General features: G+C 40.4%; 6 protein-coding genes across 11 annotated transcripts in view; 3 read left to right on the top strand and 3 right to left on the bottom strand.

Moving 5' to 3' along the window:
- Nucleotides 1-330, top strand: part of LOC104818693 (mitochondrial Rho GTPase 1-like) — a 5,518-nt gene extending 5,188 nt beyond the window's left edge. For all 3 annotated transcript variants that reach the window (XM_010548385.2, XM_010548386.1, XM_019203281.1), the window contains one exon: nucleotides 33-330. In XM_010548385.2, the coding sequence (XP_010546687.1) occupies nucleotides 33-106 (74 nt within the window). In that variant the 3' untranslated portion in view covers nucleotides 107-330. The remainder of the gene's footprint in view (nucleotides 1-32) is intronic.
- A 352-nt stretch (nucleotides 331-682) lies between these two features.
- LOC104818694 (transcription factor IIIA-like) lies at nucleotides 683-3,666 on the top strand. 3 transcript variants are annotated; one of them, XM_010548388.2, is made up of 7 exons: nucleotides 683-832; nucleotides 1,109-1,302; nucleotides 1,510-1,653; nucleotides 2,218-2,527; nucleotides 2,807-3,042; nucleotides 3,141-3,284; nucleotides 3,367-3,666. In XM_010548388.2, the coding sequence occupies exons 2-7, from the start codon at nucleotides 1,129-1,131 to the stop codon at nucleotides 3,466-3,468; spliced, it is 1,110 nt and encodes a 369-aa protein (XP_010546690.1). In that variant the 5' UTR covers nucleotides 683-832; nucleotides 1,109-1,128; the 3' UTR covers nucleotides 3,469-3,666. The 3 variants fall into 3 exon arrangements, with proteins under 3 accessions (XP_010546690.1, XP_010546692.1, XP_010546691.1); XM_010548390.2 differs by having other exon boundaries at nucleotides 1,116-1,302; XM_010548389.2 differs by lacking the exon at nucleotides 683-832 and adding an exon at nucleotides 889-952.
- A 22-nt stretch (nucleotides 3,667-3,688) lies between these two features.
- LOC104818695 (cyclin-P3-1) lies at nucleotides 3,689-4,698 on the bottom strand. The gene is made up of 3 exons (XM_010548391.1): nucleotides 4,486-4,698; nucleotides 4,147-4,386; nucleotides 3,689-4,041 (listed from the first exon to the last, which is right to left on the bottom strand). The coding sequence occupies exons 1-3, from the start codon at nucleotides 4,641-4,643 to the stop codon at nucleotides 3,774-3,776; spliced, it is 666 nt and encodes a 221-aa protein (XP_010546693.1). The 5' UTR covers nucleotides 4,644-4,698; the 3' UTR covers nucleotides 3,689-3,773.
- A 543-nt stretch (nucleotides 4,699-5,241) lies between these two features.
- Nucleotides 5,242-8,001, bottom strand: LOC104818696 (microtubule-binding protein TANGLED). Of its 2 annotated transcripts, none has more exons than XM_010548392.2 (4): nucleotides 7,598-8,001; nucleotides 6,819-6,961; nucleotides 6,651-6,709; nucleotides 5,242-6,395 (listed from the first exon to the last, which is right to left on the bottom strand). In XM_010548392.2, the coding sequence occupies exons 1-4, from the start codon at nucleotides 7,682-7,684 to the stop codon at nucleotides 5,413-5,415; spliced, it is 1,272 nt and encodes a 423-aa protein (XP_010546694.1). In that variant the 5' UTR covers nucleotides 7,685-8,001; the 3' UTR covers nucleotides 5,242-5,412. The 2 variants fall into 2 exon arrangements, with proteins under 2 accessions (XP_010546694.1, XP_010546695.1); XM_010548393.2 differs by lacking the exon at nucleotides 7,598-8,001 and adding an exon at nucleotides 7,245-7,561.
- A 386-nt stretch (nucleotides 8,002-8,387) lies between these two features.
- On the bottom strand, nucleotides 8,388-12,741 carry LOC104818697 (kinesin-like protein KIN-14G). Its single transcript, XM_010548395.1, has 12 exons — nucleotides 12,590-12,741; nucleotides 12,371-12,454; nucleotides 11,792-11,916; nucleotides 11,475-11,574; nucleotides 11,112-11,375; nucleotides 10,732-11,011; nucleotides 10,469-10,630; nucleotides 10,171-10,386; nucleotides 10,006-10,043; nucleotides 9,668-9,831; nucleotides 9,469-9,582; nucleotides 8,388-9,384 (listed from the first exon to the last, which is right to left on the bottom strand). The coding sequence occupies exons 1-12, from the start codon at nucleotides 12,597-12,599 to the stop codon at nucleotides 8,530-8,532; spliced, it is 2,412 nt and encodes an 803-aa protein (XP_010546697.1). The 5' UTR covers nucleotides 12,600-12,741; the 3' UTR covers nucleotides 8,388-8,529.
- A 223-nt stretch (nucleotides 12,742-12,964) lies between these two features.
- LOC104818698 lies at nucleotides 12,965-15,744 on the top strand. The gene is made up of 9 exons (XM_010548396.1): nucleotides 12,965-13,248; nucleotides 13,836-13,923; nucleotides 14,091-14,204; nucleotides 14,295-14,377; nucleotides 14,471-14,585; nucleotides 14,682-14,773; nucleotides 14,859-14,924; nucleotides 15,011-15,104; nucleotides 15,375-15,744. Exons 1-9 carry the CDS (start codon nucleotides 12,980-12,982, stop codon nucleotides 15,480-15,482), a joined length of 1,029 nt encoding a protein of 342 aa, XP_010546698.1. The 5' UTR covers nucleotides 12,965-12,979; the 3' UTR covers nucleotides 15,483-15,744.
- Nucleotides 15,745-16,337: the final 593 nt, after the last annotated feature.

A 16,337-nucleotide genomic window follows, 5' to 3' on the forward strand; every position in this document is an offset into this window, starting at 1 on the left:
TTTCCCACTCTTTCTTGACGCTTCTTTCACAGTTGGAGCTGCGGTTGCCGTTGTTGGGCTGGCGGCGTACCGAGTCTACGCAGCAAGAAGGAACACCTCTAGCTGAAGAAGGCTAAGATCTTCATCAGCCTTTGCTCGTCTCTTGAGGTATGAACACTACCAGAATGGAAGAGACAGAGAGAAAAGATTACCTGATCCCTTTGTCCCGAGTCGTTTTTGTCTTTTCAAGTTTCAACTCAGAACCGATGTTGTTTTAGCTCCCTCTTGGAGAAAGTGTGGCACTCACTCTCTTTTGGATCGTGGAAGAGCTTTTGTACAAAAAAAAAAAAGGCCATTAGAAGAGAATCTATAGACATTTATTTGTTTAGTTGTTGTGCCAGTACCTTTTTTTTTAGTTCAATAAAGAAAGGATTTTGTCACTGAGATTTTTTCATGCTCTGTTTCCTAAGATTGGTCGTGTAATTCATGTGAGTCTAATGTTTTGAGCATGGTCATTGTCCCTCGACTATATGCAAATAGATTTACGATCCCGTTAATGTTGTAGAAAGGACGAAGAAAAATTATGAATCACAGTAGAAAAAGGAACATGAAAAATGAAATTGAGACACAGTACGAGTTGGAGACTCGTGTGTCTCGCTAAAACGCTGTCGTTTCACCTTTGAATGCTTTTCGTTGTGTTCTATTTAGTTCCGTCGCACAAAGACGCGGACGTTATCCTTCCGACCTCATTCACGGATGATCAATTCTCGTTCCGATTCGGCTTTTACATTTGACGATAAATTGCAACGTTCCGTTCAAGCCCCCCTTTTAACCGGAATCTTCCTTCTTAAAGGTACGGCCTTTTTGCCGGTTTTATTCTTGCAGATGTAAATTAGAGGGAATTAGGGTTGAGTAGGGAATTGCAGCACTCGATTATGAAATTAGGGTTTAGAGTTCGAGATAATTGGATTTGGTATCATTTTCTGCCTCTGCAGTTGGATTTCTTGTCTAAACAATCCAATCATGGTTCTGTGCCGGGAAACTATTTTTGGTTTGACAAAGTAGTGTAGCAATGAAGAAACACAGATTTTTTTTCTTTCTTAAATCATGTTTGTTATTTGCTTTGTAGTTTCCAGTGTGCAACGGTGAATGGAGGAAAACCCTGGTTATCGTGGAGAGCATCAAGGCGACATGGCGGGAGAAGGTCTCGGAGATGTGGAGACACCAATGGTGAAGGACATAAGGAGGTACATCTGCCAGTATTGTGGAATCAGCAGATCAAAGAAACATCTCATCACTTCTCACATTCTTTCCCATCACCAGGTCTCGGTCTCCACCCCATTTTTCATCGTTCAATTGAGTTGTTCATTGTATAGTCAAATTTGTTTTTCTTTTTAGAATTAGGGGTTTCAATTTTAATGTGAAAATAGTATTTGTTAATGACAATTTAAGGAATGACAAGCAGGTTATGGGTTTTTGGGGTTGTGCAACTTTTGATAATTTATTTGTGGATGTTCGTGCTTTCTTTAGATGGAAATGGACGCAGAAGAAGAAGATGATGAAGCTGGTGAAGCCGAGGAGGAGTTCTCAGACAGAAACACTTGCCAAGAATGTGGTGCTAGTTTTAAGAAACCTGCTCACTTGAAGCAGCATACGCAAAGTCATTCCCTTGAGGTAAATTTCCACATTCTTCTCATTGCTTGTTATGCTATGCTACAGTTTTAGAGTAATCTTCTTGGTCCTGTTTTCCTTTTCCTTTGTAATCATACCTTTAGTCGATCTACAATGTGCAAAGAAGCGGTAGCTTTTTGATGCTTATGGGAACAGTACAGTGCTGGAAATCCTTGTTCGGAAGTTATCGCAAATTGGAGATTTGCAGAGACAGAGACATTTGCTGTATATATGCTTAGTTCTGAGAATTGTTCATCTTTCACAAACTAAAGGTATATCCCTTTGCAGGAACAAAAAGGCCTAGTGGGTTGAAGAAAAGGCCTAATTGATATTGTAGCGTGAGGCATTGGATCCCAGACAAAGAACTCCAAAATGCGAGGCTACATGTAATGGACCAGTATCAGGTAGGGAGACCACCTGAGAAGCTCCATCAAGCAAGCCTCAGTCACGCAAATGGTGTGCAATCTGATGTGTTATAGTTTATTTGGTGCTTATCTTTTAGGATATTGTTTCATTCGTGTGGAAAACTTGATGGATTTTTCCTTAAGAAAAAATTTCTGTTTGCAGAGATCCTTTAGGTGCACTGTAGATGATTGCACTGCCAGCTATAAGAGGAAGGATCATCTCAATAGGCATCTTCTTACCCATAAAGGGAAACTCTTCAAGTGTCCAATGGATAATTGCAATCGCGAATTCTCAGTACAGGGTAACATGAAGAGACACCTCAAGGAATTTCATGATAACGGGGATAGTGGTAATGATGGCGATCATTCCACAGCTTGTGCAAACGGTCAGAAGCGGCATGTCTGTGACGAGTCTGGGTGTGGGAAGGTGTTTATGTATCCATCAAAGCTGCAAAAGCATCAGGATTCTCATGGTAAGTGCCTCTTAATCTTATTAACAAGCCAGGGTGTGTCTAAAACTGTTATCCCGGTCACTTTATCACTACGGGCCTTTGAGTTGGCCGAAAATGAAAAATGTGTTGCTATATTCTGACACCTCTTGTATGAAAAGCTAACTTTTTTTTTTTGCACATGAAACAATTCTCTGAATCCTGTGGAAAACTTAACAAAAGGATCTGCTTCCTAAAACATTGCTGAGCCAAATTTCTGCTGAAACTCCATTATCTTATATGGTTGTTGGTTTTCGTTTTCAGCAAAGCTGGAGTCAGTGGAGGCATTCTGTGCTGAACCCGATTGTATGAAGTACTTTACAAACGAGGAATGCCTGAAAGCCCACATAAGATCATGCCATCAGTACATTAACTGCGAGATATGCGGATCCAGACAGTTGAAAAGGAACATGAAGAGGCATCTACGCACCCATGAGGAAGAATCTTCATCCCGAGAAATCCAGTGCGACTTCGATGGCTGCTCTATGACATTCTCAAACGTAAGATCCACAACCTCTCAGAATCATAAAAACTATCTCGTGTCGGTTTCACTCTCTCGGACTCTGCAATTTTGTGCTAATTATTGGTCTATCCACAGGCATCTAACCTCCGGAAACACATGAAAGCTGTGCATGAGAATGTCCGGCCCTTTGTCTGTGGGTTTCCTGGCTGCAGTATGAGATTCGCTTACAAACATGTGAGAAACAACCACGAGAATTCCGGGTTCCATACTTATACCCGTGTAAGTTAACCTGTGTATATCTTGGCAACACACTCGATCAAAAGAAATTCTTGGCTGAAGCTATATAAATTCGTGATTCCAGGGTGATTTCGTTGAATCAGATGAACAATTCTTGTCCAGACCAAGAGGTGGAGTGAAGAGGAAGCAAGTTACAGCAGAGATGCTGACGCGGAACCTCAGTTAAATTCGACAGAATGCCAGAATATATAAGGCTCGTTTCATGAGTCCGGTTGTTTTACAGGGTTTGTAAGTAGAAGTAGGTGTGATGTAAATGCAACTGTTAGGTTTGCAGTGAATGTATTCTAAAAAATGATTTTCTAGATTATGTCGACCGACCAATGCAAATATTATTCGTATTAAGTCAAAGTTCTAACCTTTTGTCCATTTTGCTCCTGCATAATCTATGAGATCATTAGAACACTACATTGAAGATTCAGTAACAGAGACAAAAGTCATGAAGAGTTTAAAATTATCTCTATCTGGGTTTTGTCAAATGGCTCGGCAGCTGCAAACAGTGCCTTCGGAGACACAGCTCTTCAGTTCTCCGACAACTGTGGATACTTTTCTTGACAGACAAGGCACAACCATTTGCCGACCGTTGGATCCTTCTCTCTGCAGCATCAGACAGTACTTCTTGAAGGCATCTCTTGTGATGCTAAGTCTGAAATCCAGATCGAACAAGAACGTTAACTCCAGTCTGTTCATCTCTTCCTTGCTCACCCCTCCCACTTTTGCGTAATAAGCATTGTTGTAACACCTGCGAAAGACAAGTATGAAAAAGATCAAGAATCCGAACCCCTTACACAGATTCTTGAAAAAAGATCGAAGAAGTAAAAGGTTTCGATCTTCAAGATTTACTGACTCGTCATCCAAGAACTTGGCTGCGACCAATACACTCGTGATGAGAAGGCGGTGAACGTTGAGTGATGTTAAAAGCGTGAAGCCTTCCATCCTCTGGAGATATCTCTGTATATACACAAACGCCATGACGAAACACGAAGGGCTACAACCGGAATACTTGTGAATTCTCTCTATGTAATGATGAATGCTCATGGTTGGCACTCTTGTGCCGTGGAACACCGTGATCTCCTCCTTCTTCTCTCTGTTTTTTTTGGCGATTATACATTAGAAGATTCAATTATTTTCACATATGAGATCAATGAACGGATAAGTGATGAGAGCTATGGATTTTCAGACATACTTGTTTCTGAGAATCATCTTCTCAAGAACAGAAGCAAGAAGGGTGATCACTCTTGGAGTTCCAGAACCGGGCTTGTCAGAATCTTGCAGGAGTCCTATCCACTTGAAGAGTTCTTCTGATTTGTTCGTCTGGTTGACGAAGTTTCTAGAACTTTCCATCCTTTTTCCGTGTTTCGAAAATGAGAGAATTCAGACCGATCGTCTCCGTTTTTATCTGGTGAAATCAGTCTCGTTTTGTTACTAATGTATTATTGCGAAAGGGAAGGCGATGGTGACGAATTGAAGATAAGTTTAGCTTTTGTTAAAGTTTCATATGCATTTTAGGTTCTTTCCTTTGGGGGAAAGTAAGTTGTGTAATGGATTTGTGAATGTACATACATGTCTTGTCTGTTGGTTTTCTGAGCATATTTACTGTATTTTTTTCTTCTAATTTTTAAATATATCGAATCCATACATATACGTATATGTGTATATATTGAATACGTCTTTGTGGGAGAAAAGTGTGTATATTGAATATAAGATAGGCATCAGATTTCAGATATTCAATTGAGTATCCCACTTGGCCTAAAAATTAAAGCAGAAAAGATATTGGTGGACCAAATTTCTGGTACCGTCGTTAGTGCCTTTACACAAGCCTCAGAGCACACATACATACATACATACATACATACATACATACATACATACATACATACATACATACATACATACATACATACATACATTACTAGAGACTTTTCATGTAATTTACCCAAGGTTTATTTCATCAAACCTCTCGTGTAAATAACATACACAAAAAAGCTTGATTTGAGATCAAGCGAAGCAAAGTTACAAAAAGCCACAAAACCAAAAGAATACAGCTTTATCAACACCAAATCTTCAAAGGTTTCAAACTCAGAGGTATAACATCGGTCGATTCACAAAACTCTTAAATTCTCCCCATCGAGAATCTCTTTGGAACCGAAACTGGGCGCTGTTTCAATCCATACATTGTCGTCGTTTCATTGCTCTTCCCCACGCTTTTCCGGCTCTTCAATGGCGAAACCAGCCTAGTCGCCAGTCTTGCCGGAGAAAGCGACCTCCGAAGCTTTGCAGCAGTCGATAGCTTCGGCGATTTCCTGCTAAAATTGCCGACTCTCGTTGGCGAAATCGAAGCTTTAGGCGGTGACATCTTGCCCAAGTTGGCGATTCTTGTCGGAGAAAGAGAAGATTTTGGCGATTTCTTGATCGAGCTACTGGTTCTTTTCGGAGAAATGGTGACTTTAGGCGGGCTCTTGATCTTCACCTGAAACTTCTTCGATGGCGGCGTCGGAGGAGATTTGATCAAGAACTTATGCGGCGTCTGCGTTCTGGCACAGTTGCTGCTACTGCTAATGTCGTTTTTAACGATGACTGGAGATCTTGTCCTGCAGAATTTGGCTTGGTGTGTAGATGATGACATTGAGGTAAACAATGGGTTGGGGAAAAGGACAGTCTTTTTAGCCCAAGGCTTGTGCTTTGGCGAAACCCTATTAGCCGAATGCCTGAAACTGTTATTACCATTGCCTTTGTCTGGATGATCCTTCTCAGCTATTTTGTGGGGCGAGACGATCTTGAAGGCAATTCTTGAACGGGCCCTTTGTAAGGAAGGCGAATCTGATTCTGATCTGATGAGCTGAAGTTTGTTCTGCTTCTCTTTCTTCCTTCTCAATCTGATGTCACTGTTGGTGGTTTCATGGTTTGGTTGTGGCGTTTTCCGTTCAGCTTCTGGAGTTTTTGGCCCGTTTTCTGATAGTATTGATCTCTTGTGTTGTTTATTCTTCTTTGATGCGACTGCTTCTACGATTTCTCGTGTGAATTGAGAGGCTTGTAGGATTTCATTGACTGTCTCTCCAAGTAACATTGCTGGCAGTGACGTTCTCCTCCAATCTCCTGCATCATAAATTACCAGGAACACACTATGAATCATACATACCACAGAATTTGCAGGATTTTGCATTGCTCTTTTTAACTACAGTTCAAAGGCATACCAGAGAACATTGGAAGAGTTATTATGGCCATGAATATGAGCATTATGTACCACAATTTTTGGCACAAGAGCAACAACAATCTTGGACTAAAAACTTAACCAGAAGTTTAGGGACCAATAAACTCCACATTTAGTAATGCAATGAGAGAGAGAGAGACCTGCTGAGGAAGCTGGAAACTTCCCAACTGGAGATTTCCTACTAGTGGCATTCTTGATTCTACAACAATGCAGAAAAAAAAAATCAGAGAGGCCTTGTGAGTTTGGACCAAGAAGCAAATTTATCTGATTTTCCAGGCAAAAGGTTTGGTTTTGTCAGTTGAATTTACCGTAAAGTTTCTTGTTTGCATCTTAAACTTGTCTTCAAGTAAGTTCTAGTGCTCCTGGGGCTGAGGCTTACACCAGATACAATTTTGGTTCCTCCTGAGACTGTGTACTGCAGCTCTTGCAGTCTTTCCATACACTTGTCCACCTTCACATACTCAGATGGAAAATCAGCATAGAATCAGAAAATTATGAATCCAGAATTGAAGGAGACCTAATTATACAGGTCATGGTCTCATTTTCAGGGAAAGTTTTGATTGGCAGCTGAGAAAAATGGAGATACAAAGTAAAGGGGTTTTCCCGGAAGAAAATATGACCCAGTTGATACCATCAAGAATCCATTGATGGAGTATGCTTGCTTTCTGAGAAATTCAACATGATATCCACTACAAATCAAACCAGAAGACCTCAATAGAAGTGAAAATTTTCACCTTTTCCCTTATCTCAGATTTTTCATCTGAGAGAGAAACTGTGGTTTTTGGATTGTGACAAACCAGAAGAAAATTCGAAGATTTAAATAGACCCAGTAGAACAAAAGCACAAGAACCTTGAGCGCTTAAGCCGAACAAAGGTACTTATAATGAAGGAAATAATTTCGATCTGGGGCCAGGAATAGACGGGAAAATTTCACATCAGATTTGATTAGCTTACTAAAAAAGTTCTCAAGATCGTGCCTTAAACGATAATGGGAGGAGCCTCAGCAAGAGGATTGAATTATTGACAATGTCGGTACGAAAAAAAAAAGCTGGGAACTTTATAGTAATGGTATTTTATTCGAGAGTACCTTGTTAATTGTCTCCCTGAGAAGAACTGGGTTGAGAGGAGGAGCCACCACCATATTCCTCTGCTTTAGTGGGGTTCTTGCTACCATCTTTAATCTCTGTAAAAAAGAAAACCCACTTGCACCAATCTCTCAAAATCTCTGTAAAAACCCTTTGAGCTTCACAGTTAAAAAACTGGGCTTCCACGACAGATACTCGAATCTCTGAAAAAATCCAGAATCCTCACAGCTTCCTGAGGCTCAAATATCTTCGCATCTCTCTCTCTCAAATTCTTCACGTTTTTTCAACCTGGGTTTTAAAAAACCACCGACTTGGACGTGAAACAGGATGAGTTCGCTTCTTGTCTTGAGCTCGTTTGGTTCAAACAGGGGGGGGAAGGTCAACGGGCACGGAAGGGGGAGAGAGGGAGCGGGGATAAAGCTTTTCCCGTAACGGATCCTTTATTTTATTTTTTAAAAATGTTTCTTTGGTTCCCAACGGTCTAATTTTTTTGGGGAAGGTGGGTGACATACGTATCTACACCCAACGGCTACTTTCTTTCCTTTTCCCCCTTTTTATCTCCTTAAAAATAAATTTAAGGGGAGATATTGCAGTGGAGAGTGGGACCTGTGGCTTTGAACACACACAAACACACACACATATATATATATATATATATATATATATATTATGTAATTGATTCTAGAAATCCGCCTGAATTTTGTGTTACTCAGCCGTCCACTATAGATTTATACTTTTTTTTTACTATATGTTCATCTGAAATTTGACTGAACATAGATATAACATAAGCGGTTCTATTAACATAACGACGACTAGTGATTTTTTCTTTTCCCCAAGAAAACAAATGTGATGGTTTTTAAACCTACAAAGATCCAAGTCCAAAAGCTCGGAAATCATAATCATCACCAATCAATCATATCAGAACAACAAGCTACTATTGTTCCCTTCTGAGAATATCTGATGCAGCAGCAGCAGAGGAAGAAGAAGAAGGCCTAATCGCTGGCAAGAAGGAAGGCCTTCGGTTCTTCATAGTCTTCATCTTCAACGGACTCCACACCACCGTCCTCTTCTGCAACGCTATCACCGTCGGATGGCTCGGCTTCCATCCTCCTCCTCCGCTCCCTGGCGGGCTCCTCATGAACTTGCTGCTACTGTTACTAATGCCGCTCCTCTTATTGCTTGCGTAGTTAGGTGTTGATAAATGATCCGAAGAAGAAGATGTTCTGAATTCCGGCATTGGGGAGAAGAGCTTCGAGTATCTCGCTTTCCTCGGGCCTCCACGGATTATTCCGTTGTTGAGATTCGAGGAGGAAGGTGGGCGTAACGGAGTGGTCATGTTCATGTTCATGTAAGATGACGGTTCTGGTCGTAAGGTTGCGATCGAGACCCGTCTTCTCGGCTGCATTGCCATCTTGCCTGATGAGATGGCCGATGGTTGGGATGGTCGGACCGCGATCGAGCTTCTTCTAGGTTTCATCAGTGTTCTCACGTCCGAAGCGGGTTTGAGGCTGTTGTTCTCTTTGTTATGATACGTTGTTGTTGCGAGGGAGTATCTGGTTGAAGAAGCCGTTTGCTTCTTTGCAGGGACCGGAGATGAATGGGGCATGAAGTTTGTGATTCTCCGGAGAGGCATTCTCGTTCTTGTTGGAGCAAGTGGCGGCTTTTTCTCCGCGATTGATGGTAGCTTCTCAGTCTGATGCTTGGATGATGATGCGGTTGCAAATGCTCGTGTCTCTTGCTTAATTCTGGTTTTTCTCTCTTCGGCCAGTTGAGATTCCAGATCACGAACCTGAGAAAAAAATGGATTTGGTCAAGTGTTAAAAAGAAAACAACATTCGGTATATATCAGTCGTTTTGAAACGTTTTCAAACACCTTTTCTTGAAGGCCTTTGCATATATGTTCTCTGGCAATGAGCCGTAGCTGAAGTGACTGCACACTGTCTTGTAACTTCTTTGTTTCCTTTTCGTCGTGTTTCACCTTCTCCGCCTGTAAATGTCACGAGAGAGAGAAGAGATGAGCTTAAAAGCTCTCGTTAAAACTAAGATGAATCAAATTTGGTGAAGCACATTACCATCTGCTTGAATTTAAGGAGCTCAGAGACGTCTGCCTGTTTACGAGCTGGGCCACTTTCAATCCCGCGGACTCTACTTGCAAAGTTTAAGGAACAAAGGGTCTCTCCTAGGTCTGTTGAACTCGGGCTTATCTGGACAAACATTAAGGTTTTGCAATCTCCACCTGTGATTCCACAACAAAAATCACAATGAAATGAACACAATAGAGATAACACATATGTCATGGATAAACTTTGCTTCCAGGACCTGCCTCCAAAAGGAGCTAACATGACAAAAAGCAAAATCTCCATGATTTATGTGCCTGAGACAGTTAAAATATGAGAGAAATGTTGCTTACCCAAAGAATTTTGCAGCATATGGGTGAGCTTCGAGTTTCTGGATTTAAACAGAAGGATATACATTTGTCAAGAAATAACCAGAAGAGTAAGTATAGATGCATATGGATATGGAAATATGAGAGAGAGAGAGAGAGAGAGAGAGAGAGAGAGAGAGAGAGAGAGACCTGTAAGGAATATGGCTTGTCTTGGATGCAAGGGCAGAGATAACATCACCGAGTGCCGAGAGTGACTTGTTGATGAATTGAGATTCCTTTAACCTTTCACCTTCAACTTCTATCTTTCCTACACGCTCGCTGCCAGCCAAGTCCACCAACCAAAGATGGCTTCTGGTTCTCTGGCCATTTATTAGATTCTCCCCCTTCACTGTCACTCGCAGCAAGCTGCACGAAAAAGAAAATTAGGGTTATCTCAAGTATGATCAGAAGATACCGTTTTGAAATAGTTACTTCTTCAAATGCTTACCAGTGAGAACGGCTGCTTAGCTCATTTGCAGCAGTTGATCCAACGGACCTAACACGGTATCCATTCTTGAGCAGCTCCCACACTTCATCTGTTTTGTAAACTTGGGCTTCTACCAAACCAGGGACTTCCTGAGTTCCTTCTGCAGATTGCTTAACCTCCAACCTTCACAGACATCATAGAATGTTAATCAGCTATTAACAGGAAAGAGGACCCTTGTCTTGATTTTGCTTAGGCTATTTCTTGACAGAAGGAGGTCAACCTACTTTTTAGGAGGCTGGTTGGGGTTTTCAACCAAGAGGTCCCTTATCTTCTCATTATATACCTCCAACATGCTAACAAATATCTCAAATTTCATGAGATGGCTTCTGCTTTCTGAACAACGAAACAACTCTTCTAGTGTCCTGTAATTCACTCCCCTGTTTTCAGGTGTTCCCTCCATGGTAAATGTCTTGCCGGTTCCAGTTTGTCCATAAGCAAATATGCAGACATTGTAACCATCCAGTACAGAAGTGGCTATTGGTTTGGTCTGTGCAAAAACAGCCTCTGCATACAAGAGAATACCCAGATAAGAAACTCATTGGTATAATATCAAATAAAAGAATATTCAGTTAAAGAAGGTTACAGGTAATAAATCTCAATGTACCTTGGTCATCCTCAGGCTTAAATACATGGTCAAACTTAAATTGTTTCTTGGACGGATCACTAGAAAGTATTTGGAGCTCATTTTCGTGAGATTGATCAAACTCGACTACAGACGTTGAACCATTTGCTATTTCAGCCTGGTTTAGGGGCCTACATCTGCAGAAGACCCTGATGTTTCCCTTGAGTTCGATCACTTCATTGTAGAGACGTTTCCTCTCAAATGACTCTTCCAAGTACTTCTTTTTCAGAATTCCAAGCTCAGTATCTGGCACACAACAGATAGGTCACAAATCAATTACAAGTTTACACCCAGAACGATGAGAACTAACAAGATTTTTGCCAAGTAAAGCTTTCGGTTACTGACTCAGGAGCTGGATAGCCTTTGACAATTCAGAGTCTGAAAAGGAACAACTTGTGATTTCTTTAACTTGGTTGGATACAAAAGCATGTTCTTCCTTCAATTCCTACAAAAACAGTATAGAAAGAGTGAATCGAAATAATCCACTTAAAAAACGATTTGAAAAAACACAGCAAAACTTTTGGGGAATCACTGCATATTCAAACAAAAGATCTCCCAGTTTTTCAAGTAACTGGGAGCAGGACAAGTAGTACCTGAATCTTTACAGTTTGTACTCTGCAGAATCAAGTAACCATGGTAAAGCAGACAAATACAAGTAGTACCTTAATTTTGTTGCTTAAATTGATAATCTTCTGCAAAATTGGAAGTGTCGGGCCATTGGTGGGAGAAACTTCTTGGTTTTCACTGACAACCGTATTCTCGTTGAAGGAAGACGAATTCTGATCGGCTGGTTCACCCAAAGCACAATGTATCACATCCACATTTACATTTGCTAGTACATACTTCAGCCCCATACAAATGTAAGACAGGAGATATGACTACGGTTTATGAACTAATTTTTAGAACCCAGGGATAAGCCCCATGAATCGGATCCAAAATCACAAAAATAATGCAGGAATCGGTGAGAACACTCATTCTCTAGGGTCTCCATGATAAAACAGTTATGCGGTGTAGAAAATCTGATTCCAATTGCACACATCGAATTCTGTTCACTCAAAATCAGATCTAAAAACTAGCAGAATTCTTATTTCTCATGGATTTCACAACAGCAGATATCTCCTCCAGATCTACATAAGAAATTGTTACGAACTAGAATAAAATCCAGAAAAGCACAGTTTTCCATGTGGTTTTCTCTACTGAATTCCCAATTCAAACCCGGCTCAAACGAAGTGAACGCTTACCAGTCTCGGAATCGAGATTCTTAGCAGGAGAATCCTTCGGTTCACATGAGAAATCATTTTCGCAGTAGATTTCCGTATGTCGATCTGACAGAAACCAAAGAAAATCAGTGAATCCGGTAATTTCATTAAGAAAACGAATCAGAAACACAGATCGAACGAAAAATCACGAATCCCAAACGCATAGAAAAGAAACAGCCTCGATAAAAACGAAGAAAACACCTCCTTCCATGGCGGATTTGGTGGAGAAACCGAACAACCTCGAAGCAAGAAAATCCAGAATTTCGCAGCGAGGGGGCGAGCGAGCGAGAGAAAGAGAGAGAGATTTGAAGACAGAGAAAAGTAGGGGTAAAGATAGGCGAATTCAAATTGAGACTAATATGAGCCGTTGGATGCAGGAGCTTCCCTAACGTCTATATATCCTTAGGAGCGTCGTAAAATCGGATCCGAGTTTCCGGGTTCGGGTTACTGAAACGGTTCCTTTGATTTTTACTTAAATTACGAAAGAATCCGTAACTATTGATTATTTACAACATTGGTTGATATTTTTAAATCTGAAAAGTTAGTACTTCTTATGGAAATAAAGGACGGCCGAGTTCACACATTTTGGCAATGGCTTCTTCTTCAGTACTAACCTGTTTCTATGGCTACTCCCGCGGTTCATTCTCCACCACCCAATTTTCGCCGCCTTCTCTTTGTGTCGGATTTTCTGCAACAAGAACGTTGTCTCCTTCTTCTTCGGCTTCAAGACTAAGAACTTATGTCAAGTTCGAGAATTTTCAGGGTGAATCTCCTCTTGAACAGGCAACATCAACTTCTTCCTCTACTTCAGATGAATTTCCGTTAGAGGCTCAAGATCAGCTTGGAGAAGAAGATGACAGGTTCGTTGCTTTCTGATAATTTGATTCTTGCTTTCTGATTATTTGATTTGATTGGTTTTGATTCTTGGTCTGGGTATTTCTTATCTTCTGGTTTTGTGGAGTTACGGTGAAGTAAACAATGGCTTTGTTTCAAAGTTCAATCTTTCACTACTTCTTGACTAGTTTCAGAATTTGTTCATAGACTCTGGCAAAGATCTGGGTTATGGTTTGCTAGTTTATGGTATCGAATATAGAGATAAATGAATGATCTTACAAGTTTTATCTGATCTCTGAATTTCAAAGCACGGAAGATGACAAGTTCGTCTGGTCTGGGTATTTCTTATCTTCTAGTTTTGTGGACTTACGGTGAAGTAAATCATAGCTCGATTCGTTTCAAAGTGCAAAATTTTCACCACTCCTTGACTAGTTTCTGAATTTGTTCATAGACTATGACAAAGATCTTGGTTATGGTTTGCTTGTTTATGATATCAAAGACAGAGATGAGTGAATGAACTTATGAGTTTTTATCTGTTTTCTCTGGATTTCAAGAACGGAAGATGAAACTATTGTCCATGTATATTTGACCCTTTTGTTGTTTCTTGGCTCAGTTGCTTGCCATCTGACTTGGAGGGGGCTGTTAGGCAGTCTGGACAAGCTAGTGCCATGTTTGTGGCCTCCGGAGGAACGAGAGCTATAGTATGTGCCATGGAAAAAATGTAATCTTTATTAGGAGAAGTGAACAAGATTTCATATGATTCTCTAATCTGTTTGCCCATAAATGTAATGATGACATCTCAATGGCTTAGAAATAAAATTCAACCATTAGCTTAGTTTTTTAATGGGTTTCTTCTGAAATCTCGTAGGTGGAGCTCTTGATTCCTCAGCTGCAGTTCTTAGATGATGAAGGTGCACAAGCTGAGCTTTGGGAACTTTCTCGTATTTTCTTGGAGACGCTCATCGAAGATTCAGGATGTCAGGTGAGTGAAGGTTGTGGCCTTTCTTGCAGTTATTAAATATCCATGCATTTGCAGCTCTAAACTTCTACTGCTTGCAAATTTTGTTCGCAGAAAATCAAAGCCATATTTCCAGATGCTGGAGCTGCTGCTCTGCTGAAATATAGGTGGAAGGATGCAGCTTTTGGATTTGCCAGGTAATGTTTCATCTCTATAACATATCTTTACATTAGAAGAGTATGTGAATGTGAATTTGCAGATGAGTTCCTCATTTAATGTCTTGTTTCCAGCTTAAGCGATCGGAAACCAGTTGAGAAAGAAGATGAGATTGTTGTCATGGTTGTTCCTGATTACCAGATGCTGGAGTATGTTGAGAGGATAGCATCACAGCTTGCAGATGACCCGGTAACTATACCAATCATCTATTTCTTCACCAAAATATGGGCTTTGTTTTGCTGAGGGCTCATCTAATATGAAACTGGTAATTTTTTGTTATTCAAGCCGAGACCACTAATCATGTGGAACCCACGTCTTATAAGTGAGGATGTTGGTGTTGGATTCAATGTAAGAAAACTGAGGCGTTACTTTCTAAGGTAAACATGGTTCTGAAAGAGACTTGACACAGATACTGAAAGTATTGAACTGTTTTTTCTAATCTTTAAATCTCGATTCTTGCAGTACTTTCACTACGGTTTACTCCATGAAACCTCTGGCTGAGGGAGCTGTTTTCCGGTGTTATCCAGGGTAAGATTTGGTTTAGATGCTGCATAAATAATTGGCTTTCAATTATGACAAGCTTATCCATTTTCATTCTCTTGTTTAAACTCTAGACTTTGGAAGGTCTTCTATGACGATAAAGATAGGCTAGGCCGGTACTTGCTTGCCAAAGAGCTAATCGGTCGTCCTGATGCTGAAGACCTTGAGGTTATTTGCCTACTACCACAATCTTCGTTCATATATATATATATATTATTGAAACCCACGAAAAAAATTTCTTGTAAAATTGATGATTTAAAAAAAAAAGTCGAAGTCGCAACTAATCACAACCTACTTTCTTCCGTTTTCTGTTTTGAGTTCAAAATGTCTCTATTACTACACCTACAGGGAATACACTTGGATGCAGTTCTTAGTTACATAGCTTCATTTATTTTTCTTCCAGTGCATTTTGAACCCTGTTTCTGAATCTTGTTGCAGATAATATTTGGGAACGTGGAAGAGGAGTCAGATGGACCATCTTTGTTCAGTCAAGCTGCCGGAATTTTCTCATCGCTGAACAGGTTCATGAAAGCCATTTCCAAATGATCTTATCCCCTGTATCTTATAGTTCTCATATATGTGGCATGGAGTGGAATATCAGAAAGGTACATACTACATACGAATGCAGTATTGACCACAATGAAATATAGTATCCATTTGTAAAGGGTTTCTTCTTGGGTTAAATTTACATCTGCTGCAGAGAAACTTGACATTCCTAAACTTATCTTATATACATAAGAGGAAATTATGATATATGGCTGATACAGCTTAGTCTATCATTTTCTATGGCTGTAATCCCATGGTTTAATGAATTCTTCTGCAGATGCTTCTTATGCATGTACATATTGTAAGTGGTTCAACTTCCAACTGAATCTGTCATTAGAAGGCTCTTTGTAGACTTTGTTTCAAATTCTCTGTTGCAGAAGAAAACTGAAAGAGGATTAGAACCAGTCGCCGATCCACCATTTTCTATCATTTTCTATTAGCCGTTTATATTATCGGAATAATATTACGTATCTTTCAGTGGGGCAATCAGATTTTGCTCCTAAAAATGCTTTTACTTTGGCATGAAAATCTGCTTTCAGCTACGCAAACGAGCAACCGGTTCTTCTCCGAGTATAACTTAAAGTGAGGAGCTGAAGAGAGGATCGTCTCTTTCTTTCTCTGCAACAGGTCGTGAATCTCTGGGAAGGCGAGCTCTTGAGTTGTCCTCAGAAAATTATATGCTTTATTGCCACTATAAGCAAGTTCCATCCAAGCTATCCAACAAGAGAAGGCATTGACGAGCTGAGACAGAGAGACATGCTGTCAGAACTGTGAAGCTGCCTATTTCTAAGTTACCATGGAATGTACAAGCAAACGAGACAGATTTTGGAATACATAGTTCATAGGCAACAAGGA

Source organism: Tarenaya hassleriana, unplaced genomic scaffold, assembly GCF_000463585.1.
Source record: "Tarenaya hassleriana unplaced genomic scaffold, ASM46358v1 Cleome3, whole genome shotgun sequence".
In the NCBI taxonomy this organism is placed as follows: Eukaryota; Viridiplantae; Streptophyta; class Magnoliopsida; order Brassicales; family Cleomaceae; genus Tarenaya; species Tarenaya hassleriana.